At 41.8% G+C, this 25,779-nt stretch overlaps 1 protein-coding gene across 3 annotated transcripts in view; it reads left to right on the top strand.

The window, feature by feature from the left end:
- The first annotated feature begins 5,858 nt into the window (after window positions 1-5,858).
- DIAPH3 (diaphanous related formin 3) overlaps window positions 5,859-25,779 on the top strand; it is a 573,382-nt gene continuing 553,461 nt past the window's right edge. For all 3 annotated transcript variants that reach the window (XM_037022985.2, XM_073212547.1, XM_037022986.2), the window contains exon 1: window positions 5,859-6,910. In XM_037022985.2, the coding sequence (XP_036878880.2) occupies window positions 6,731-6,910 (180 nt within the window). In that variant the 5' untranslated portion in view covers window positions 5,859-6,730. The remainder of the gene's footprint in view (window positions 6,911-25,779) is intronic.

A 25,779-nucleotide genomic window follows, 5' to 3' on the forward strand; every position in this document is an offset into this window, starting at 1 on the left:
GTAACTTATAAGCATTAACTCCTCTGGTCATTTTAGTTTTGGAGGTCACACACAAAGTTAAACTGATTTAGGCATTCTCTGGAGATGACACACACTATTCACTAGGAGACGGGAGGAGAAAGAAAAGTCCCAGAAGAGGCCAGGGAAATAATATTCAGAGAGATGACAAGAGGAATAAGTAAAAAGAGACGTTCAAGAAGGATACTCATTACAAGAAAAGCAATTTTTTTTGTGACTATGTAAGGTGATGGATATTAACTAGACTTACTGTGCTGATGATTTTACAATATATACAAATATCCAATCATTAGTTGTACACCTAAAACTAAAATGTTATATGTTAACTATATCTCAATAGCATAATAACTTAAAAAGGATACTGTAACCAGCAAAAGCAAATGGAGAAGTTACTAAGGATTGAGAGTGAAGATCTGACTGCAGTTGCAGACTAGTGTGCTGACAGGGCTTGATCTAACAGGGGATTGTGGATATTTCAGACCTCATGAGCTAGTAGATAAGGATGCTAACTTTGCTAACTATTGCAACTAATTCTACATTACCCTTTTGTGACTGAATACGTTAATCACAGCAACTTGAGCAAACAACTTTTAGCCTATTGTAGTAAGGAGGGTTCAGCTAAAAAAATTAGAACACAAAGCAAATAATGCACACAAATGGATACGTTCTGGAGAGACCTCCAGGCAGGTTTTATGTATGTTTAATTTTATAGAATGTATAGGACACACTAATTCATCTGAGGATAAAGAAAGAAAAATAAATATAGTGATGAGATAGAAACATAGATGAAAGAAAAAGAAAAACTGAAAATCTGTATTGGGCATCATAGAATTCTTCTGGTTTATTTTACATATATTTTAGTGTGAGTGATACTGTTACTATTTGCTATTGTCAGACACATTATTATCCAAATGACTCAACCAATTATATTTGGGTTTTAGTAACTGTGCTTTAATATGAAGGAATTAAATTGTAATCTTACAACAGTCTTAATAATTACCTAATTCCCTTTTACTATTTATTTCAAATATTGGAGTGCTATCTGGTAGTGACATCTAACACTTTCAACTGAACCTTAGTTAAGTGTCTCACACTAATAGGAATATTCCTGTTCGGCTTTGAACAACTGTATCATCTACAAACATGGAGAGATTAATTTTCTAATCAAAACATTCTGGGAAACTATTAAGCATGACATTAACCTGTGTTATATTAATTACACTTACCATGAAGAATTTCTATCTGGACTTAACAGCATAAGGCCCTGGAGAAAACTTACCAGGGTACAAATTCCTTAAATGTGTTTTAAGAACTACATACCCATATGATAATTTTGCTTTTCATACTTACTTTAAATCAACTCTCTTCTCCACAGCCATTCATTATGGTGGCACAATCTTGTTGGCATTGTTAGATTTTTTTAAAAGGTATTAAAACCTGTGTGAGTGTATAATATGGCAAAGGAAGTAGCCAGGTCTATTGGGAGCATTTGTCCAAAATTAACATTTGTTTCTTACAAGAATACTTCCTTCATTGAAGAAAAAGATGTAACTGAACAAAAGTAACTGTGATACATCAAGGAGAAAAAAAAATCATTTTGCAAAGGTCAGAAAACATTTTTCCATAAAGAGCCAGATAGTAAACATTTTAAGCTTTGTAGGCCGTATGGTCTCTGTTGCATTTACTCTACCATACAGTTGAAGAAAAACAGCTACAGACAATATGCAAAAAAGTGGACATAGCTGTTTTTCAATAACATTTTCTTTACAAAAAATAGACAGCAAATCAATACCATAATGGGATGCCACTTCATACCCACTAGCATGGCTAGATTTAAAATGTTAGAAAAAAATTGTTGGCAAGAATTGTTGAAATTGGAACACCCTTTCCATATTGGTGGGAATGTAAAATGTTGCAGTGTTGCAGCCACTTTGGAAAAGTCTGGCAGTTTCCTCAAACATAGAGTTACCTTATGACTCTGTAATTTCTTTCCTGTGCATATATCCAAGAGAAATAAAGTTATGTCCATACAAAAACTTGTACATGAATATCTATAGCAGCATGACATAATAGCCAAGAGGTAGAAACAACCCAAATGTCCATCAGGAGATGAATGGATAAACAAAAATATGGTATAACCGCACAATGGAATATTCCTCAGCTCTTCAGGGGTATTTAGTAGTGCTTTGGGAACTTTTGGGGGACATCTAGCGGTTAAAGGTCAGGAATGGTGCTAACCATCCTGCAACCCATAGGACAACCAGCCTGACCACTAATAAAGAATTGTGTCAATAGTGATGAGATTTGAGACTGTACACTATATATACAGTATGACTATGTTAGTGATCATTCTGTGCATGTAATTCTCTTTTTTCCCAATCTTCGTTATGTTGTAAAACAGCTGCAGTTTAAATCTAACTAGACAAACGTTGGAAAGCGTGGCAGAAGCCAAGCCTCAAATCCACCAGGACCCGCAACACTATTGTATTTTGCCATTCAAGGTTTGAAATGAAGGTGCAAAGCTGATGGTGGTCCGATAATTACTCTAATACCCTGTCATTAAGAACGAAGTGCTGTAGAATTTGTGCACAGTGAGGTATGCCTTTGCTGCAATCAAGTGGTGAATAATGGGGAAAGTGATAAAATTAAATAAATAAGGTTTTGAATTAGGCTTGTAATTAAATGGTTCTTGTTTTAATCCACTGACCTCTTGGAAAGCATTAACAGCAGAGAACTGAATTTGTAGTTCTTTTGAAGAACTACACGTTTGTAGGAAGAATTTCAGAAAGAGGGAAATGTAGTGGTTTTCTTTGTTTCCTAGCTGTCTGTCTCTGTGTTACTTTCAGAGAGAGAAGGTAAATGCACATGAGAAGAAAGAATGAAAGAAAATGGAAACCAAGGTGGAGGGGAGGGAACAGATTTTATTATTCAAAATTTAAAATAAAAATTAAAGTCATCCTAAAAGAACATTTATCATTTTAGGTTTCCTTATGTCAACTTAATAGCTCATTGTGGTCTCAATGCCTGTAAAACTAAAATTTTCTGGAGGAATAGAAAGAGTTAAGGGAGCTGTTTCTAAAGTTCCTAAATTTCTGTTCATTTGTATATTTAAAAAAAATTTGATATGAAAATTTCCAATAAAAAGAAAATTGGAGAAAATAATGAAATAGACATAAACATACCCACCACTAAGATTAAATAAGTGTTAACATTTTGCAAGATTTACTTCAACTCTTTTTAATAAATAAAACATGTACAGAATACTTTAGCTCTGTTGTGTCAGCTTTGATTCCTTGCCCCTTCCTCCTTTCCTCTCTGGAAGTAGGGAAAGTTGTGTATATTTCCCTTGTGTCTTTGCAGTGTTATTACACACACACACACACACACACACACACACACACACACACACAATCTGTGTCTGTGAATACGTAAGTATATAAATGTATTTTGCCACATGATTTTCTCTTTATTTTTGAGATTTATTCACATGTAGGCTTATTAATTTTAAGTGTGGTATAGGATTCTACTGTACATCCACCTGCAGAATGACTGAAAAGTTTACCCTTGCTGTTACAAAGTGTTCAAGAAATATCTTTATATGGGTATCTTTGGACTTTTCTGGGGAGACATCTAGACAAGGCATAGCTGAGTGATAGGTACATGTACTTTGACACTTACTGGGTATTACCAAGTTGCTGCCCAAAGTGGCTGTATCGGTTTTGTACTCCCATCAACTATGCAGGAATCCCTACATCTTGGCCAAAACTAGGTGACATGGGACTTTGTAATATTTGCCAATCTGATGAAAGTAAAATGGTATGTCATAAAATTGTTGGTCATAAAAGAAACTGGGAATAATCTGTCCATTCTCTCAGCTTTTTACAACTTCCTCTCTTGCATAGTCCTTCAGAGTAAACCTTCACAAGGATTGCATTAGTAATTGTCTGGATGTTGAGACTGAACAGAAGGATAAAGGAAGAAAACATATTCCTGGATCCCAGGTTTGTCCAGGCCTGCCTTTGCCTTTTGTCTTATTCAAGTATGTCCCAGCCTTGTGCAAGGTGACATTTCCAAAATTGCTGACTCAGTGAGGTAGAGCATTTCCTTCTAACTGGGGCATCAGAATGAGGGACAGTGTACCTTGTTTTAAGATTTAAATAATAAGCATATACTCAATGTACTTAAAAAAAATGTAAAACTTAGCTATTATTTTCATAGGCGGATTGCAGTTCCAAAGGATTTCTATGAGAAAAATTTCAGAGTGCTTTATGTGAAGCTTGATAATTAATTATAATACTTCTGTTTATTTCTATTTACTAACTTCTACATGCCAAGGGCATGAGAAAGAAAAGAGCAGCTCTTGACATCAGGAAATTAGTTTGACACTTACAGCTGGCTCTCAGTGTTTTTAGAAGCTAGCCTGACACTCACAGCTAGGCCACAATGTTTTCCTCATGGAAATAACTCTCACAGAACACCAATATCAGTTAAGGTCATCTTGTGACTGTGTTGAAGTGAGACAAAATAAGAACACTTCTAATTTTGTGTAAGCACAGACATCAACAAGGTCAGTGTATAAATCACAAAATACCAAACCCCTGCCTCTTCCCCATACTATGAATGCCGCTTCATGTCAGTTACAGCTTTAGTTTCATTCTTTAGCCTGCCATTCTTCTAGACAAAATTTATTACAATACCCAATCACTGAACTGTCCCAAATTTCTGAAATCCAGAGCAACCCTCCCCACTTTACTTCTGAAGAGTCTTCCCAAATCACCAAACCAAAGTCCAGATCCTTTAAGCCCTAACTCTCTCTTTTAACAACCCCATGGTTCTCCACAGTGCACCTTCTCATTCCCTAGGAGTATAAACACCACTCGTGCATCTACAGGTGTTCTTCCTGGTGGTCTTTGATGAAAAGGGCTTTCACAGATACTGCTAAGAGCTTTACTTATGCAATCTCACTTCAGCCTGATAGTACTCCTGTTAGTCAGCTATTATACTTATTATCCCCTTTTGCAGATGGAAAGGCAAAGAAAGTTTAACATCCTCTCCAAAATCACATGATGAGAATGATGGGGAATAAATTTGCATCTGGGTCTAATGGTTATCAAGATGTAAGAATTACTTGTAGTTCTACTAACCTTGCTCTTCTCCAGGACTTTCCCCTAAAGACTGCATGGTTTTTGAGGACACAGACTGGCACAAAAAGTCTGGTACAGTGCAAACAAAAAAACTTAAAAAATTCCAAAACTCTACCGTGAAGACTACTAACTCCATGCTAATCTGCACATACTGGTGCAGTTGTTTCTTGCACATGTTTAACAGTCTTGGTCCAAAACACCTCAATGTAGTTAAAGATGGACAATTTAAGGATATATTTCACAGGAAAAGATGACTTTTAAAGGGTGTAAGTCCGGGGAGAGGAAATCCTGGGGCAAAATACCTCTAAAACTGAAATCAGTCATAAGAAATAAAGTTTAAAATCCGTTTATTGCTTACAAACTGCAGGCCAAGGCCATCTCTGCTTCTTACTCAGGCAGAAGCAAAACCAGCCCTCCCCCTAAGCCCTCCTTTGACCAGGCAATTACCCACTGATATGGGGATGAACATCTCTTCACCCTTGAGGGGCGCCTGTTGATATGCAAATGAATCCATACTTCTCTCCACCCCTGAACACCTGTTGATATGCACATGTACTAAAGTCAGCCGAGATATTCTGGAAATTCTACAATTTTACCCACAAAGGGGAAAAAAGTACACTGATGTGTCGGAAAACTGCTCTAGACTTGGAACTTGACTTTGGATATACACAACAAACTCTTTTGCGTGATTCCTGCTCAAGGCTCTTCATTATATACCCTTCAGTTTTTCAACTCTAATGCTCCTGACCCCTCAGAACCTTTGCATTCTTCCTTTTGCCTGTCCAGATCCGCTCCTTTAGATTATCTTCCCTCTTTGTTCTCAGTGAACTTTTAAAATGATCTTTATAATATTTACGTTATTTTGTTATTTGTGTTTCAGAGTTTGTGAGCTCCTTAAGGACGTGGTTCCGCGCAGACTTTTGCTGGACACCTCTGCCACCTCCGCGCTGGCCCTCAGCCCTTAGTCCCTGAGCCGCCTCTCAGTAAGTGTGTGGCGAACGCATCCTTCCCAAGCGTTGTGGCTACCGCGGTTCTTTGCTGCCGAGGACCCGTCCGGTGGCCATGCACTGGGGCCTGCCGGCCTGGCAAAGAGAGGGTGAGCAGATGGTTTCACATGCCAGCGCTGCTCAAATGGTGCAGAGCGGGTCTCTCCTGCCTTCCAGGTTAACAGGAACCCGTTCTCCTAATTCCAATAATCCCAGACCATTCTTCCTGGTAAATCCTCTGCGCGTTCCCAAACCGGCTCCCACCTGTGCCTTTAAGGTGAGGGTAGGGAAGGCCAGAACTGGGGGAACGAACCGGAGACACAGCCAATCATGTCTTGTTTTGCCAGGAAGGGGCGGATCCTGGGTGTGTCCTCGGCCAAGCCGCGCCGGATTGGAGGGTCCCGGGCTGCGCGCCGTGGCGGGAGTTTTCGGATGTGTTGGCTACGGCCTTGCTAGCAGCGGTTGGGCTGAGCCAGCCGGCGGCGTGGGCGGGCGGCGGAACCTGGCAGGGGAGTCCATCCTGAGTTCCCCACCAGTGACTTGCTGGGCGACCACCTTCTTTCCGTCTCGAGCTGGGGAAGGATGGATCGGCACCGGCCGCGGCTGCACCACCCAACGCAGGGCTCCGCCGCCGGGACCCCCTACCCCTCCGCCGCGTCGCTCCGCAGCTGCCGGGAGAGCAAGGTGCACCGCAGGAAGGGCCCGCAGCTCCCTCCGCTGCCCGGCGGCACGGAGGAGCCTGGAGAGAAACGCCCCAAGTTTGTAAGTTTCGCTTGGAGCTGGGGTGGGCAGCCCCCGCGCTGCAGACTGGCTGGGGCTCAATCCTGGGATACTTGAATATCATTAAACTCCTAATTGGCCAACAGGCATGGGTGGGTCCGCAGGACCTGGGGGCTAAATTTTGGTCTAGATTTGCGAAGCTGCCAGTCTCTTTATAGATTTACAACGACAGGGTCCAATTCTATTCGGGTCCTCTGACAAATATCCTGATCACTGATCAGTGTTGCCCAAATTTCTTAAGGCTGACCTGGTAAGTATTTCGAATGTGTTGACGTCACCTAGGTGGACACTGCATTTTTTTTAAGTCGAATTCCTCCCCACCCTCGCCTAGCGTCTGAGCGTATAAGGCATATCAAAGTGAGTTTTTAGGTGACAGTATTTCTTTTTCTGCTTGATCTTTAATCCATGAGGAACTTTTTAAGGTAGATAACGTTTTCCAAGTGGAAACGGCTTGTTTTAAAACTTGGCGGGCCATGTGTCACTGCTAAAGAATGTTCTGTTTGGGTTGGAAAGAAGTCTAAGTATTTGAAACTATTCTGGTTGCTTCTCTTGCTTACTTTAACACTCAAGAAAAGTGTCACACTTAGTGCCTTGTAAATCTTTTCTGTTGGTGTGAACTAGTGAAAGAATAGGCAGTAATGATTTTGTTGTGTACTTTGTGTAAATAAATTACATAGAGGTTTGATTGATTTGGGGTGAGTCCAGCAGAATTGAAAATTTAATGCTGATCCCTCCATTTTACTTGAGTATGGAAAACATTTTTTTAGTCAGAGGTGAAATTTTACAGTACAGCATGTACTTTCTCTGAACAAACAAAAATTGTTAGAAATTTAAGTCAGGGTACCCAGATTAAGGGCATAAAGACTTGTGGATGAGGAGTGAGTTGCTAAGTGTGACAGTTAGTTAAAAACGATAGTTGAATAAAACTGGAAGCAGAACTATGAGATGTAACAGAATACTGAAAATGAGGGACAACATGGATTAATTATGCAAAGTTAAGTATTAAGATGGCCAGAGGAATGGTGAAATTTTGCAGGAGGATCAGATATGTTGTTGACTGTTGTATTGACAGAGCTGAGGAATGAATAGAATGGGGTTAAATTGGCAAAGAAAGGTTCTACCCGATATGATAAGAATACGCTGGGGTATAGTGACTTTTCGCTTTACAGTCTACTCTCTGGGTTAATAATGTTGTTTCATTTTTGTCTCTGATGCCTGTGCTCCAGAATACTTGAGGTATGACTTTCTAACTCATTCCAGCAAGGAGGTCATGAAAACAGAGCCTAAATTATATTTAGGTTAGTTTCATTTGAAGGATGTAGCAGGTGATTTGGGCTCAAGTCTCTGTGCTGTTTTTCATTTCTTAGGTATCTTAAAAAGGTTACTGTAAAGATGAAAATACATCTAAAAGACAATACTTTTAAGTGTAAAAACTAACACATCTAAAATATTGTGTTGTTTTTAGATAGGGGTCTGATTTGAATCATGACTTCATATTTAATTTAGAAGTAATTTAGACCCTATGTAATCTCTGAAACTAATTTATATTCATGCCAGCTTGGGAATTTCTTTAGACATATTTTCCATTTCACTTATTCTGTCATCAGCTATATCTGATCTGCCATTTATTCTGAGTCTTTGAGTTCAACAATTAATAAAGAAGTTTCTGCAAGTTCTTTTTCAAGTCTGCCTGGGTATTCCTGATAGTTCCTTGTTTCCTCATTCTCTTATTTCTTTAGGCATTTCCTACTTGCCTCTTCTTATTTGACAGTTCAGGTATGTGCAATCTTTGGACTGTCATTCAGTCTCTCTCATGGTGGTTTGCTCTCTTCCCCTGTGCTTGTTGATCTTTGTAAACTCATTGCTCCTGACCTGTCTTTCGGGAGACCTACCTGGGGATGCTTTTCTCTGGAGACTATTTGAGTCTGTTTCTGCCAGAAGCCTGGGTGTGCTGCTTATTTGGTACCACCTGCTTATTGAAATAGGACTCTCTGAGGACTTGGAGTTCCAGGTTCATTTCAAACTTTCTTCCTGGCCCAAGGCTCAGTATCCTAATCCCCAAATTGCCTTCTGAGCTGCTCTTCCCAAGCAGTCTATTTCTTACTGTTCTCAGTTCCGCTTTAGTAACTCTTGTTTCTGGGGTGGAGAGTGATCTTTGAATCCTCACGAAATCTCAGAAATGCCTCAAAAAGTGATTGTTCTGTAGTTCACTTTGCTGTACTGATGGAGTCAGGTTGGTTCTTGGCTTTCTCTTGATTGGATGTGAGGTGGTGTCAGCCTAAATCTCTTCAGGTCACCCGCTCATTATGTCACCTAGTCGCTTTTGACTGGTCCCAGTAGTGTGGACTGCTGACGTCACAGGAGAAGGTATAGTTTAGGTGTTTGATGTTTTGCACATTCTACAAAGCTGCAAGCTGGTAGAACTGAGGGGTAAACAGGCCATTTGCTCCTGTCCTTTGTTGATTTAAGAGGGCAGGAGTTTCTAGTGCCCACTGAAATCCTGTTTAGTAATTACTTTGAACTGAAACAAAGAGGACAAATCCTTGTTTTCCACTGAATGTAGAGTGTGGGCTTCAAGTTACTTTTGAATTGTGAATAAAAGTTGGTAGTATAGAACCTCCTGCATAGAAGTGTGTAAGTAGTAGATATTAGTGTACTCTAAATATATGGTAGTTTGCACAGTGAATCAACTGCTTTGGGGGGACCGGATGCAACTGGAGGGGACTGGGAGCACTGACAGGTACCTGGGTGAAGACTTTGTGCAGGTAGATAGAATTCAGTAGGATCATTAAACTTGGGACCTGCCCTAGGTCACACCCCCAGTCCTTGGAACCAGGTCCTATTTCCCTTCTAGAACAAAACAGTTGTCTACTCAGCATGAAAAGCCTTTCAGTAACACTGGGCACTTCATCCCTCCCTCCCACTACTCTTAGAAACACGCAGTACACACCATGGTGGCCACCAGATCCAGACTGAGCACAGAACATGTGGCTTCTGGAGAAGTCTCCATTTCTAGGATATGGGCCAGTCTTTTGAAATTGGTGATTCAAATTGGCAGAGTAGCTCCTCTTCTTTTTCATTAATAATATCCTTTAAAAAGTCTCACAGGCTTTAGTGTAAATCTTACAACGAATCTTATGGTTTCCATGTAATAGGTTGTTAGTGATTGTTTAATTATGTCATTGCAGTATCCTGTGAGCGATTGGTCACCCTGTCCAGTAACATGTTATGTCTACCATGTTTGGGTACCATTAGTAGTAACAGTTAACTTTTATGAGTGAGCCAAACACCGTTCTAGGTGCTTTATAAATATCAACTCATCTAATCCTTACAGCAACCCTAAGAGCTAGGCAGTAGTATTATTAGCCTTGTTTGCTAGATAGGTAAGCTGAGGTATGGAGGTTAAATTGCTGAAGTTCACATAGCTGCCACTTGGGGCGGCTGGGATTTGAGGCTCGGCAAGCTGTCTCCTGTGTACACATCCTTGGTCACTGCCCTGTTATTACTCTTATGTGACTGGGAGTTTTAATCTTTACTACTTTTCTCATTCATAAAACATTATCAGTAGTTAGTAATACCTTAAATGAATATGGAATTAGCGGTTTCCAGATTATAGGCAGGATGTGAAGTGGTAAGAAATATTAGGTGGGAGAACTACTGTGTGTTATACTGGGAATTTGAGTCAAGTTGAAATCAGAGTTGGCTTGGTGAGATTAGTGCATGCTCCCCTAATTGCTTTTGGTTTATTTGGAGGCAGATGTTATAGGGTAACTAATGACCACCCGAAAGGCATTCACATCTTACTTCCTAGAACTTGTAAATGTTATTTTATATGGCAAAAAAGGACTCTGCAGGTATGATTAGGTCAAGGCTTTAAAAATGGGGAGATTATCCTGGATTATCAGGGTCGGCCCTACAGGCAAACATATGTATCCTTATGAGAGGGAGGCAGAGGGAGATCTGACTAAGAAGAGAAGGAAGAGATTGATGCAGCCACAAGCCGAAGAATGCTGGCAGCCATCAGAAGCTGGAAGAGGCGAGGAATGGTTGGTTCTCTAGGGCTTGCAGAGGGAGAATAATACTGCTCACATCTTGATTTCAGCCCAGTGAAACTGATTTTGGACTTCTGGTCTCCCGAACTGAGAGAATACATTATCGTTTTAGCCATCAAGTTTGTTGTAATTTGTTAGGGCAGCCATAGGAAATGAACACAGCAAGTGTGGTTATGAGGGTAACCACACTGAAAGGGTTGGTATAACAGTTTATAAATGTATGCTTTGGGTGAGCCATCATATTCATTTAAATCTCTTTCTTGTGGTACCATTTTATTTTGGAAGGTTTGGGATTTGAGGGGATATTAGGTAACCACAGTTATGTCCACTGGAATAGCATCTAGAAATTTCATTTATCTTGCTTCGCTGCAGCATTTTCATAGTTGCTTGAAAGCTGAGAAAAGGTGGAGATGATCTTTGTGTGCTCTTTTTTGAATTTATTTCTTCAGTAAGTCTTCAGCTAAAGACATGCTTTCAGCTGTCCCAGAGTTAAACTGTCAAGAAGTGGGGATTGTGTTCTTAGTTGAAGGCGTTAGGCACTTGAGTTTTATTCCTGTCAAAATTTCATCTAACCCATCAGACACTGAAAGCTTTGTAATGTAAAATCATTTTATTCAGGCCAGTATTTAAATAAATTGCTCTGAATTGACCCAGACTTTCTTTCCTTTCTATTCTTCCTAACAGAGAAAGTAAGTTTTTTGCTTGTTTGTTAATATATGATTTATCAAAAGAAAGAAAATAATCAAGTGGCTTTTGGGGAGTACATTTAGCTGCTGAAAATAGATGATATATAGTATTTATTACTTCTGGGTCACTGTGGATCTTCTCTTCTTAGATAGAAAGGGGTGGGAATAGGAATGATTGTCTCAGATTTAGAGCAAGGCTTAATTGCTTTTTTCAGAGACTCATGTCTTTAATTATGAAGCAAGCAAACTGACATACATTTATTACACTGTGAAACCTTGCATCTCATCTAGTCTGTCTTGTAGGAATTGCTTCTGAACAGATGTTACCTGAAACACCTTTGTGCAGTTGGTAGAATGCTAAAATTTGTCATGCTTTTATTATTGCTGTCTTGAATTAACTCTACTTTATGGCATAACTTTATTGCTGTGTCCTAGAATCTTTATATATTTATTGCCTTATAAATTGGATTTAAAATTGGCTTTTTATATAGAATGTAAATTAACATGTGTATAACTTGTTTATGCTTGCAGAATAATAGAAGAAAAAAACTGCTACGTATTACACTAATGTAATTGTCTTTAACTCAGCACATAGAATCCTCCAAACCAGGAATGAAATGAATGCTACAGAATATGCTTACCATTACATTCTGCTTGTTTATTTCAGAAACTCATTTGACTTTTAGATCTATAAAATATAGATTAAGCATAACCTTTTACTTCATGGGATATTAAGGATCAAAGCCTGAGCTTTCTTTGAACGGGATCTACAAAGGTAACTTTTCTCTCAGTAGCAGCAGGGTGGCACTGAAATAGCTTTCCAGTAGGAGTAATTTTCTCAAATAGCCAATCAAGTATTTGTTATTCAGTTAGGGGAGAATTTAAGAGTTTCAGTAAGTTAAGTTTTGGTGCTGGAATACTCAAGTTACTAGCTAATGAAAACTATTTGGAAAAGCTTGCCACAGATTTTATTCTTCAGAAAGACCCACTGCCTTTCATGCTTAGGTTTTTTTTTTGTAAAAGAGGCATTGTGAGTAATGTGAACAGTGACTTGTACCATTTTTAGGGCTTGAATCCTAGCTATGTCATGTACATCAGCTGTGCAAATTTGGGCAAGGCACTTTACCTCTGTGCCTCTATTTTCCCATGGATAAAATGGGGTCACTGGAAGATTAGAAGTTATGTGATGGGCCCGCAGTTGTACCCGGCTCATTAGAATTTATAGGTAAATATTTACCATTTATAGGATTGTTTTTGTTGTCATCATTAGTAGTAATAGCTGGAGTATACTTTTTGTCTACATTTTAGGGTATTGGGGATATTACATTGGATATTTGAGTAACTTTATTATAGTGAAAAATCTTAACTGGACCAGGCTTTTTCCTCATGGTGTGGCAGAGGCAGAGTCATTCTGCTCTCAATTCTGGTCCTGGCATGCCAGGCGTCATTCAGATTCATGCAGACCTCTTGTTTTGGTGGCTGAGTGGTCAGAGCGAGTTTCTGAAGCTTTCTGATGGGTGATTTTATTTGTAAAATGAGAATCATTTTTATGAAACTTGTGTACAAATGAAACTTAAAGAAACCTGTGAAGAAAACAACCTCAAAGTTAGAAAAAAATTTTTGGTGATGCTCCAGTGTAGACTTGAATGATAATAAAAATGATGTCATGTATATATATGCTAAGTATAACTCTTCATGCTTACGTCTCTTTTACCACTATAAAACCTAAAAAGACTTAGATATAAAACCCAAAACAAAACTACAGAACCAATAAAGTGCAAATGAACCGCATTAATGTGATTGATAATGTTTTGCTGAAATTAAGTCATCATTTTTTGGATTTAATAGTGGAAAGATATGTGTATGGTTTGCTGTTTTCCTTTTCATCAACTTGACTCTCGAATGAAATGGAATCCCAGAGGCTGAGGAAGCTAAGTACAGAGTGTTAAATGCAGACTCAGTCCCACAGTTGGCAGAGGCGTGTCATCAAACATCACTGTGTTTTTCATGAGATCTCAACTTGAGGCTCTGGGTGAGGTAGTGAATGCATATAAGCCTGTTTATGATGAAAATAAAATAGCTATGTGTAAAAATTTTTTAGGAAATTCTGTGAAACAGTTGAAAAAGAGCAGAAAGAGTTGGAGGCAAGACCACCAGCATCTATATTCATTTTCCTCTTGACATTTAACTCCCCATAGCTCTGGGTACCTGGTTCCTCCTATGTGTCATTTTGGAATTATGGGCAGCCCTGTGGAACTGAATTCTTCCTGAGTGGTGGGGCTAGTGAGAACCTGTGTGGCACGAATGCTGACGTAGTGTGGTCTCCTCTGATGCTGTATTGGAAGTCTGCGCAGGTGCAGGTATGGGCGCCGAAAGCGCCTGACGAAAGCTGGTGGTAGAGTAGTCATTCAGATTGTCCAAAATACGCTTAAATACAAACTTGAAAAAGTTGTACACAACTGAAGAGTCTGTGGAAGGGCTCTGCACACCTCAGTTAGGAATCCGGAGATGACTAAGTCAAGATGTTAGAAGAGTACTTGAATCAGGCAAAGGTTTTAGTTCCTTCTCTGTTGATGAGCTAAAAGTGATTAGTAAGTATTTATCAGTAGTGAAGAATGTGGACAATGTGCTTCACAGCAGTTTACTTCTACATTTCTACACAGTTTTCTAAGTGCAAACCTTTCCCTTGCACTGAAAAAAATTTCTTTTTATCATGCAAAAGAGAACACCATGTACTTGTCAGTAAGTTTCAGAAATGAAACTTAATAAATCCTATTGAAATGTCCATTTTCTCTCTTTATATATAATCTTTGCTCTTTATTTCCTTGAGGTGACGGCTTACAAAGGCTTTATTACATTGTATTTTTATTTTAAGGGAACTTCGTGGGTTACAGATGGCTAAATACCTGTTCAGTTCTCTCCAAGGAAATTATTCTAATTCTAGACCATTCTAGATGTAAAAAAAAAAAGGGCATGCTTCTTTTCGTATAGAATTTCTTGAAACTTGTGGTAAGATACATTGGATTAGTCTAATTGTAAGATCCATAATATTGCATATATTTGGCTAATTTTGTTATAAAGTATTGTCCCAGAATGTGGGGAGTTTATCCTGTAATTGTTACATTTGCCCCGAGGTGGACTGTTTATTTGGCCATCATAAAATGAAAGTTTGTAACATTCATTTTTTAACTAGGATTTGCAAATTGGTAATATTAATTATGGACTGTACTACAGTATTAAACTGTTTTTGTTTACTAAAACCTTGGGTAGAATGCAATTCATAATGACAATTACAATTTATTTCTAATGAAAAATTCGACAGCCTGAGAAATGAACGTGAAAAATAGAATGCACATAATCTGCAGTCAGAAATTCAATGTGACTGACAGTTTAATTTCTTTTAAATGGTGACGGTCTCCAATTAAAACCATGTTCTAACTTCACTCAGTCTCTCTTCTGAGGATATTATTTTACTCTTACTGATACGTTATCTTGAATCTGCTTTGAGTTGCTTCAGTCATGTGTTTATAAGTTTTGGATGCCTAGTAGAGGCTTGATCTTAGAGTAGGAATGTGAAAGCTTAGCTAATTGAAAATCTATGCAAAATTACTCTTGTAACCTTATACTGCCTGGTTCATTAATCCATTCATGATTATTTTAATTTAAATGTTATTGATGTACCCTAAATATCTATGTTTTTTAAAATAAAAGATATCACTGTGAAGGTGTCTGAAAGCATGTGAAGATTACCAGAAACACGTCTAAGTCACTGGAGAACTGAGGCTGCCAGTTCAAGCTTCTCCAGGGGTCTGACCATGTGGCTTTAGAGCCCCGCCTCTAACCACTGTGATGAAAATGGTCTGGGCTGGTTTCATGTATGGCTGTATATTCTTTGGCAAATTAATTAACTTCTGTACCTCAGTTTTCCTTTCTTTAAAATGGAATAGATAGTCATAGTACCTGTGTTTATAGATGAATGTGAGGGTTAGTTTAGGTAACCCATGTTACACTAGTTTGGGCACAATGCCTAGCGGTTAATATGTGACAACTACTATTAGTTTTGATTCTTTTGAGGACACCAAAATAGGGGAGATCCCATCTCTGTAGTGTTGAATTATCTAGGGTTGGTGTGACAGAATCTGTTATTGACAGCATTTTGCTTTCCTACTTCTCACCTCCTCCCTCCTCATTCTTCCAGTTCTGCTGGACACCTGTATTATGTCCAAGGACCTGATCTTAATTCGAATGAGGAACACACCCAGAGGTTTAGCCCCTGGACATATTCCGCCCCTTTCTTTTCCTCTAGACCCCCAGCCCCTTGACCTTGCCTCTCTCTGTCAGCCTCCTGCTGACAACATTTGCTCCACACAAAACCCACACTCCACAGATACAACCCTGGACTTCCTTTCGAGCTAGGGTGCCATGATGTGCCTTGCCTCCTCAAAACTGACAGAGGGTAGAATATAAATAAATAATAGAACCTCTGGTTTCCTCCTCCAGTTGCCCAAGAGCTCCAAGCCTGGAGCAAGCTGACAGGCTTTTCTGTGGCTGCATCCTGGTGGAAACCCCTCAGCTATGTGAACTGATGCCCTTAGATATCAGGTATCTATCTACGGGCACGCAGATTAGCTGGTCCTCAAAGCCACTAGATAATAATCTTCAGCACTATAGCTACATTTATTCAGCTCTCACAGTGGGTTGGGCATTGTTTTAATCATTTAATACTAATACTTCAGTAGGTACTCTCATCATGCTTATGTTGCATGTGGTGAAGATGATGCCGGGTTCTTGTTTGCAGAGTCGAAGAATGAACTTCGCAAACAGTCAAGGTAGGAGAGCCAGGGAGACTTTTATTGAGAGATACAGTGAGAAGACAGACAGAGCTCCTGGCTTATGCCAGGAGGGGGCAAGAGAGCCCTGGGTTGTACATTGTTTAGGGAATTTATAGGCAGTGGAGGACATTTAGAAACTGAGGGCTTAGGGTGTGGACTTGTACCACGTGCCCTACCTTCAAGGTGGGCTCAGTTGTTGTCTGTTTGCTAGGGCTATTTACAGTGAAGTCACAGGCTATGCTGAGATACCCTTGGGGAACACTGAAACATTCCAGGCCAAGTTGTTCCTGGCCTTTTGACCTTTAACTGGTCTCACTGAAGATGTCTATATTCCTAGTCTGGTATCTTAACCCTAGAGAATTAGTGTGACCTTGACTTTGCATAATGCGGAACACAGTTTCCATAGGGACTTTATATTGTTACATTGCTTTGACTGTAAATGTCTTGTCTTTCTTTTTCTAGAGGCCCTCACCCTACTCTGTCTAAACCCATGGTCCCTGTCTCAGAACTAAGGCCAGGAGAGAGGTTTGGTAACTTGCCTGAGGTGCTGTAGCTGGGAGTAGGGAATGATGATAGATACCAATACAGCCAGTCTGGTCCAGAGCCCTAGCTTTAAACTAGCTCTCAGGTTACCTTTTTTTCCATTTCTCTTAGCACTTATGCTAAACAGTTATTATTCTCTTTACCTTCTCTATGGACCTGTTCCTTTTTGTTATAAGTAGTTTTTTAAACTGAAAAAGTAATGTATGTATGTAACTCCTGGGGGCAAATCCTGGGGCAAAATATCTTTGAAACCAAAATCAGTCAAAGGAAGAAGTAAACTGGGAGAAACCTGTTTATTTCTTACAAGTATTCGTTGTGCATTGCATCTCTCTCGATCCAGCTGCAGAAGAAGAGAGAGCTCTACCCAACCTCTCTGGTCCAGATAAGTCCTTGCTTGCCCTTGTAATTACCTACTGATATGGAGATTTTACCCACAGCCCACCCCTCCAGATATCTCGCCTTACAATGTACACATTCCCCATCTTCTGCAGTGGCCCCTGTGCAAGAAAATTGGAGCATTGTAACCAGACTAATAACATAAAATCATGATAATCCTCAAGCTGGAGGATTCAGCTAGGTTCAAAGTCCTATGCAGATTAAGTCCATAGCTCTCCTATTCCACAGGCAGTCAGTAGCTGAAGAGGCAGAAAGTTCAGAGGAATCATTATGCAGCAGCTGCAGCCAGGGGGCGCATCCAGACCACAGGGACTGCAGAAGAAAATAACCTTAAGGGCGATACATGTTTTAATGACACCAACATAGACAAATCTTGTCCATCAGGTAGGAGGCATGCAAGAGAATGGTTCTGTGATAGGACAGAGGCAGGAATGGGATCTCATCCTGGTCTAGTATACCAGACTTTCATCCCCCTCCCTGTGGGAGTTACAGAGGGGTCAATATATAGGGCTACAGGAGGTACATGCACTGCCATAAAGATAAAACAAAACTTCCCCATAAGGTGCTCTTACCTCCCGGATGTTTTAGGTACACTACTGTGATCTTTGGGGGCCCCTCTAATGTTACTACAGAAATACATACGAGACCATCTTCCAGGCGTTTTCCCCAAGGTGCCAGAAGGGCCAGCCATCACTGGTCTATGTGTCAAAATGTCCAGGGCCACGTCCACTCAACAGTGTCTTCAGAGTTTAATGCAGTAGGGGCTGGCAGCAGGATGTGGCTCTGTTGGCCATATCCTGCCTTCAATAACTCCTCTATGGTTTGCACATACAGTTATATAGGAGAGGCAGCAATGTGTGTTAGGATATCCACTGGGCTCAATGCTCCTTTGCTGAGCTTCTTATTCAAATGCCAAAGCACTGTCTATAAGCAAACTGACCAGCCCCATAGACTGTTGGTGTCTGACTTCAGGCCCAATTTCAACAAACCATTGTATCTTTCTATAATGTCTGCACCGGTAGGGTTATATGGTACATGAAACTTCCACTTTATTCCTAATTGCTGTACCTATTCTTGTAATTCATGTCCAGTAAAGTGGGTGCCTTGATCACTGTCAATCACCTGCAGCTGGCCATAGGCTGCAAAGAGCCGCTCTAGACCCCTCTTAGAGGTTTGCTGATTTGCATGACCTACAGGAAAAGCAACCAATAGGCTAGTAGCTGTAGCCACACAATTCATGGTATGCCAATGTCCTGAGACAGGCAGAGGCCCATACAGTCTATCTGCCACCTGACAAGGGGTATTGGCCCCTTTACTATTGTCCTGTGTTGCTGCAGGATGTGCTGCAAGTCCCTCTTAGAGCACACAACGTACTCCTTCTGGGCTCTGCTGACTTCTTCAAAGGTCAGTGGCAAGTGCCACCAACGGGCTACAGCCCACAGTGTCTTTTGCCCTGAGTGCAACAAACGCTGATGTAACCACTGGGCTATATCAGAAGCAGGCTTTCCTTCTAGCCAATGTACCTGGGCCAATATGTCTGTTTCATCATTCCCTGGAGATGCCAAAGGCAAATGGCCAGTCACATGATAGACAGTAACTGTCTTAGTCTGACCAGAGGCCCATAGGTCTTGCCACAGTTATTGCCCCCAAAGGGGCTAGTGACCAACCATCCAGTTGGCATGGTACCATGTTGGTGGCCACAGAGTCAAGCCTCGATAGATGGCCCAGCTGTCAGTACAGACAACTATAGGGGAGCTCTCCTGGGTGATTACGAGACATACTGCCTACAACTCAGCCCATTGGCTGCTCTTCTCCTCTCCACCCTCCATCCATATTGTCTCAGGATGGAAAGCCATAGCCCTCCACTTCAGAGGCTGTCCACAACTGGAGCATCTTCAGGTATAGGGGCTTTTCCCTCTTGATAAGGTCTCTTGGCTACCAATGGCTCAAAAACAAGTTCTTTCTGCTTTCCACTGGTATAGATCACTGGTATAGATCACTCCAATAAGCATTGGAGTTTTCCACTTAAGGGGCTAGTAGAGAGGGCACTCTGCTGCTGTAAATGTGCATCCCATTTGGGCAGTGTAGGCATCTTGGCACACTACTCCATGGCCTTTGGGTCCAGTCTCACATCCATCCCGCGATGGGATAGGTGGTTATTACCTTGGTCAGAACTATTCTGGTGATGGGCTCCATAGCCAGGAAGGCATGGTACACAGCAGCCAGTTGCTTCTCTGTCAAGGTATACCAGACCTCTGCTCCTTTCCATAGTTGTGACCAGAATCCAATAAGTTGGCGTGTCTGTTCAAGCTGCTGCCAAAGAGCCCAGTTACATATACATCTAGCTCACAGGGCCTTGATGAGTCCATTACACTCAAGGCCTGTATGGCCTTGACTCTTCGCTTAGCAGCAGTAAAAGCAACTGCATATGTCTCATCCCAATCCCACCTGATGCCCTTTCATATCAGCCGGTATAAATGCTTCAAAAGTTGGGCCAAGCACAGAATAAACACTCTCCAGTAGCCCAAAAGACCCCCAAATTCTTGTAATACTGCCACAGTGGTAGGGATAGGGAAAGCCTGGACCTTGTCTATGACTGCTTCAGGAATAACTTTAGTTTTACGTGACCAGACAGCCCCCAAAAATTTTAAAGACAAACTAGGTCTCTGAACCTTGGTGGTGTTCAGAGCCCCTCCTTTCTCCTGTAGATGTTGCAGCTATCTAGAAACTGCCCCTTCTAAATCTGCAAGAGAATCAGACATGAGCATAATATCATCAATGTAATGATATAGCCACACCGTTTGCAGTTTCTTCCATGTGGCCAGGTCCTGGGCTATAAGTCCGTGACAAATGCTGGGACTGTGGTGGTGTCCCTGTGGAAGGACAGTGAATGTCCCCTGCCGGCCTTCCCACATGAAGGCAAACCATTCCTGACTTTCTTGTGCTAGGTCAATAGAGAAGAAAGCATTAGCAAGGTCTACAACATAATGATATGTCCCCAGTTCATGACTTAGTGTGTCAACAGGGATGCTATAGAGGGGATAGCAGCATGCAAAGGGGGTGTGACTTTATTCAATTCCCTGTAGTCCACAGTCATATGCAGGAGCTGTCTGGCTTTTTCACTGACCACACTGGGAAATTAAAAGAACTGTGAGTGGGCTTTATGATGCTTACCTTCTCCAACTCCTGTAGAGTTTCTCCTATTTCCTTGTGCCCTCCAGGCAATTTATACTGCGTAGTATTTGCCACCCACTGAAGTACAGGCAGAGCTACAGGCAAGTGCTGAGCATGTCCCCTCAGAACTGCCTTTACTACACGTACTCTCAGTCTGAACTCACCTGCAGTGGTCTGTAACTACAGGCCCTGCAGGATATCTACCACCAAAATATATTCAGGGATGTGAGAAATGTACATAGTATACTCCTTTGGGGGTAAACACTCTATCTCCAATGGGATTTGGGCTTTCTTCACTCTAATTGCCTTACCGCCATATCCATCTCTCACAGCAGAGGTCCCAGGAAAATGCTCGGGGTTGCCATAAGTCAGACCAGTCAGCTCCTGTGTCCACCAGTGCCAGGACACATTGTACAATCACAGGGGACCAATGAATTGCTAATTCTACATGTGGCCTCTGGTCCCCACCATGTCCCCCAAGGTAGGGAACTTGACACTCCCCTCAAACTGTAATGCTCAGTCATCCTCATGTGGGGGTGAGGGCCCAGAGGGAGCCTGAGTACTGCCCCCCAGGAGGTTTTGCAGGGACACAGGCCAGACATGGGGCTTTGACTGGCTTCTGTGTCCTGGACCTCAGTGGCTGGAACTGCTGCTCTGGTGCCACAGTTCTAACAAGTTCCTATTGGCCTGCCCATCAAGTGTTTCTTTCATTACCCTGGCCTTAATCAAATCAACTCACATCTGGGTCTTCAAGACCTTCACGGGGCTCTTTGCACTCCTCCTTTCAGGCGTAGCCCGTACTTCCTTCCGGGCTGTTATTATTTCAACCTCCCCAGATCTGCTGAAGTATGAGTAGCCTCACTTATGGGTTGCCCTATTTGGGGGGCAGGAATAGTCACTAGGGACCCAAAGAGAGATGGAGGAGCTGTATGGAGCACCAGATTTCTCATTCCTGTGGTGAACAATTCATTGGGGCCTTGGGGGATCCTTAAAGCTGATATTTTTCATGTCCAGCTCCTGTAACACCTGCTGGAGCTCTACATATGTTTTCTAGCTAGTGGGTAAGAATGGTGAATAACCCAGATTAGGCCAAACTGCCCTGATGTCAGCTGTCAGCCAATCCAGAAGCGCCCAATTCCCTGAGGTGTGACAGGCACTTTGTAAGCGCTACCAGAGAGAAGGGTGAATTGTCAGAGAAGTCAGTCTACTTATTTCAGAACCCAGCATAGCAATGTTTTCCACCCCCATATCCCAGAGACACAAAAGCCACGTAGGTAGAGGTTCCGATGGTTTCTGCCGATACCTGATGCTTATGTCCACCAGCTCATCCTGGGTCTAGGGATGGAGCAAGGAGTGTTCCACAACCTGGGGAGGGGGCTGCTCCTCCCCCTGAGGAGCCAGAGGTTGTTGCCTTTTTTACTTAATTACAACCAGGTGGCCTTTAATACAGAAGAGGCTGGTACCTCGGGTTTTTGCCTTGTCAACCGATCAGCCCTCAGTCACACCCCCTCATCCTCTCCCAACATCTCCTCTATCATCTCTGTGGCTGAAGGTACCGCTCTTTCCTCTCCCTCCCCCATGACCTCCTGCAATGTGGCTTCTGCTGCTTCCCCCCTTGCTGCTGCTAAGGAATTTTCCAGGAGTGTTACCTGTTTTCTCAATAACTGTTTTCCTTCCTTAAGGGCATCGCATAGGTCATTGCCCAGCTCCTCCAAGTGATGTTGAAGTGTGTCTCTCTCCTGCTGAAATCTCTCTCTCTCCTTGATAACCCTCTCTCTCCTCTATAACACTTTCCACTATCTCGAGGAAAAATCTACAATCCAGCTGCTGCACGGCCACTCAGGTCCTCTAAGCAGTCTTCTGATGGATAATTTTGCAGCTTCCCGTGTTTCCACCCTTCCCCAATTCTGGGGAAGGCCTCACCCCTCTAGGAGGTGCTTTACCCTAGACCAATTCCCCACTAGGGGCTCCCCAATTGGAAGCTCCACATATAGGGATTTCCCAAGTAAAGCTGCACCCTTTACCACTGCAGCCACTGGGGCCTCCCCTTCATCCCTTAGGCAGCCTGCCTGGGGGTTGCCCTATGTAGACAGATTTCGGGTTCAGAGGTCCTGCTGACTATCGCCAGATGTAACTTTTGGGGGGAAATCCTGGGGCAAAATATCTTTGAAACAAATCAGTCAAAGGGAGAAATAAAGTTTAAGAAACCAGTTCATTTCTAACCGTCTCTCTCAGTCTGGGTGCAGAAGAGAGGGCTCCACCCAACCTCTCTGGTCCTGATAAGCCCTTGCTTGCCTTTGTAATTACCTATTGATATGGAGATGTACTACTTCTCTCTACCCCTTGGAAACACCTATTGATACGGAGATACACTAAAGCCAGGCAAGTGATTCTGGAAGTAATTGCAATTTTACCCACAATGTATCTCTTAGAAAGCCAACAGTGTACAGAGAGAAATTTCCCAAGACTCCCTAACATTGCAAATCAGCAATTCAAGTTTTTTTTGTACAGAGACAATAATGATTTTTGTTGTTTTCTTTTGTATTTTTTAATGATAATCTTTATGTATGTGTAAAGCATCCACTCTATACCCACACAGGAACATACCACAGTGTTTACTTAAAAGAGCTTAGAGATGGTTCCCTCCGCTCTTGATATTTATCTTCTTGCCTTTAGAGAGAATATTCGATTGAACTTGCTCAGTCACCTGTTGTAGCTGTAATCTTGTATCTGCAACTCTTCCTCCTTTCTCCTCTAGTATCCAGAGAATGCCTGTTTTCCTGTTCAAGGTTCATCGCTTTTACCACTGTTCGTGGCACAGTCCCATTCCTTTAGCAATGTTTTACTCTTTATGTGCTCCATCCTTTAAGACAGCTCAAATGTCGTCTTTAAAAAAAAAAAAGAAATGGAAGCCAAACCAAGCAGCCTCGCCTCCCTTTCCAACTTTCCCTCAACCCTTCTTACCCTCTGAATACCATGCTTTCCTACCTTCCCTTGTAGCCAAGTTCTGTGCATTCGTTATTTTCATTTATTCAGTAAATATTTGAATGCTTGCTATACCAAGCATAGCACAGCTGGATCAATTTGGTCCTGTATTTCCAGAGGTTCCCATTGAATATGGTATGGAGAAAGAGGTGTGAACCAAGTAGGAGGTATTCTGGGGAGTCCATGTGTGGATAAAATGAGAGTTCCTGTGGCCAGGAGTCTTACCTGGCCCTGGTTGACTAGCTCACTGCACACCTGTGGACAATGCATGGCTGTTGACTCTATATAAAGAGCTCTGCCCAGTGCTCTGGGCACGACACAGTGGCAGGGCTGCAAGGCTGCAGGAGAGCAGAGTAGAGGCTGGAGTGGTGGCAGGGCCGAGGACAGAGGCCCAGAGGATGGCTGTGCGTGATGACTGTGCAGAGAGGCCCAGAGGACGGCTGGGTGGGACAGCTGTGCAGGCAGGAGGCCCAGAGGACAGCTGTGTGGACAGAGGGGCTCAGATGATGGCTGTGCGGGCAGAGGGGCCCAGAAGCAGAGACTGGCTTGCTGCATGCAGACTCGCTCTGAGTGAATGGGATTTTAGTGACTGACCTGCCACCTGGAAATAAAGTTGGGTATAACCCTTTCACCCCAAGAACGTTTTGCTGTCAATTTCTTTAGTCACATTGAATCCATAGCGAACTTGCCTGGGGCTGAAACCCATTGGCAAGACACCATGTCATGTAATCTTTACAAACTCAGGCTCTGGCCTTAACCTGGGTTTAAATACTGGCTCTGTATTTGATGGCTGTGTGACCTTGGAAAATTACTTTTGTTTTTTCCATCTGTGAAATGGGAGTGTTAGCACCTGTGTTATAGGTGAGATGTGATGATTCAGTGTGTTGTCATGGGGGTTAATACAGAAGTACTAAACAGCTCTTAGCTTGTTGCCATTGTGACGGCATTGGTAAGGGTAGAGTGTGTTCATGAAGGAGGGATTCCATCGCCTCCTGCTGGCTTCTCTACCTTGCCTTTGTTTCCTTCATCCCAGTGAGGTCACTTTCTCAGATTAACAATTGCCAGCCCAGTGGTGGAGTCTCAGGCTTCATCTTGCTTTACTTCTTCACCGTATTAGCACAGACCCCTCACTTCTTGAAACTTTTGCCATGATGTGCTCTCTTCTGATCTTTATTCTTCCCTCTTGACCTTTTAAATTAGTGTTCCCACATACTATCTCTGATTTCTTTTTACTTTTATAACTCCTTTCAGCATGAGCTCATCCATTGCTTTAGCTTTTACCTCCACCTACATCAGTGCTGTTCAATATAACTTTTTGTGACGATGGAAATATTCTGTTATGCTGTGCCCAATTTGATTGAATTGTTAGATTTAATTTGAGTTAATTTAAATAGCCATATGTGACTAGTGGCTGATGACAGACTTTGGCTTATATTCATGTTAGAGGGACTGCCTGTGGTATTCAGAGTCTTCACCTGTAAGATGGGCTGCGTTCCAATGATGTGACACTTCACTCCTGCTGGATAATGTGCTTATCTTATTCTGGCAAAGGTGCACTTTCAGAGTCTCTGAAGCTACCCTCATGATAGTTTATGAGCAAAGCAACATCATGATGACAGAAACAGGCATGGGATCACACTAGTGAGAAGACAAGACATAACAAGTGCTGGTAAGGATGTGGACAAAAGGGAACCCTTGGGCACTGTTGGTGGAAATGTAAATTGATGCAGTCTCTATGGAAAACAGTTATGGAGGTTCCTCAGAAGATTAAAACTTAAAAATAAAAGCATCCAGCAACTTTACTTTTGGGTGTATATCCAAAGGAAATGAAAACTGGGTGTTAAAAAGATATCTTCACTCCCTTGCTTATTGCAGCATTGTTCACAGTAGCCGAAATATGATAACAACCTAAGCATCTGTTAACAGATAATTTGATAAAGAAGCTCTGAGATACACACATACACACATGAATATTATTCAGCTGTGAGAAAGAAGGAAATCCTGGATGGACCTTGAGGACGTATGCTAAGTGAGATAAGTGAGGCAGAAAGACAAGACATTGTATGATATTGATGCTGGGGTTCTTTTTTGTGGAGTCAAAGAATGAATTTAGCAAACACCCAAGGTAGATGAGCCAGGGAGAGGCTTTTATTGAGAGATATAGTGAGAGGACAGAGCTCCTG

This window comes from Manis javanica, chromosome 9 (assembly GCF_040802235.1).
Source record: "Manis javanica isolate MJ-LG chromosome 9, MJ_LKY, whole genome shotgun sequence".
Taxonomy (NCBI): domain Eukaryota; kingdom Metazoa; phylum Chordata; class Mammalia; order Pholidota; family Manidae; genus Manis; species Manis javanica.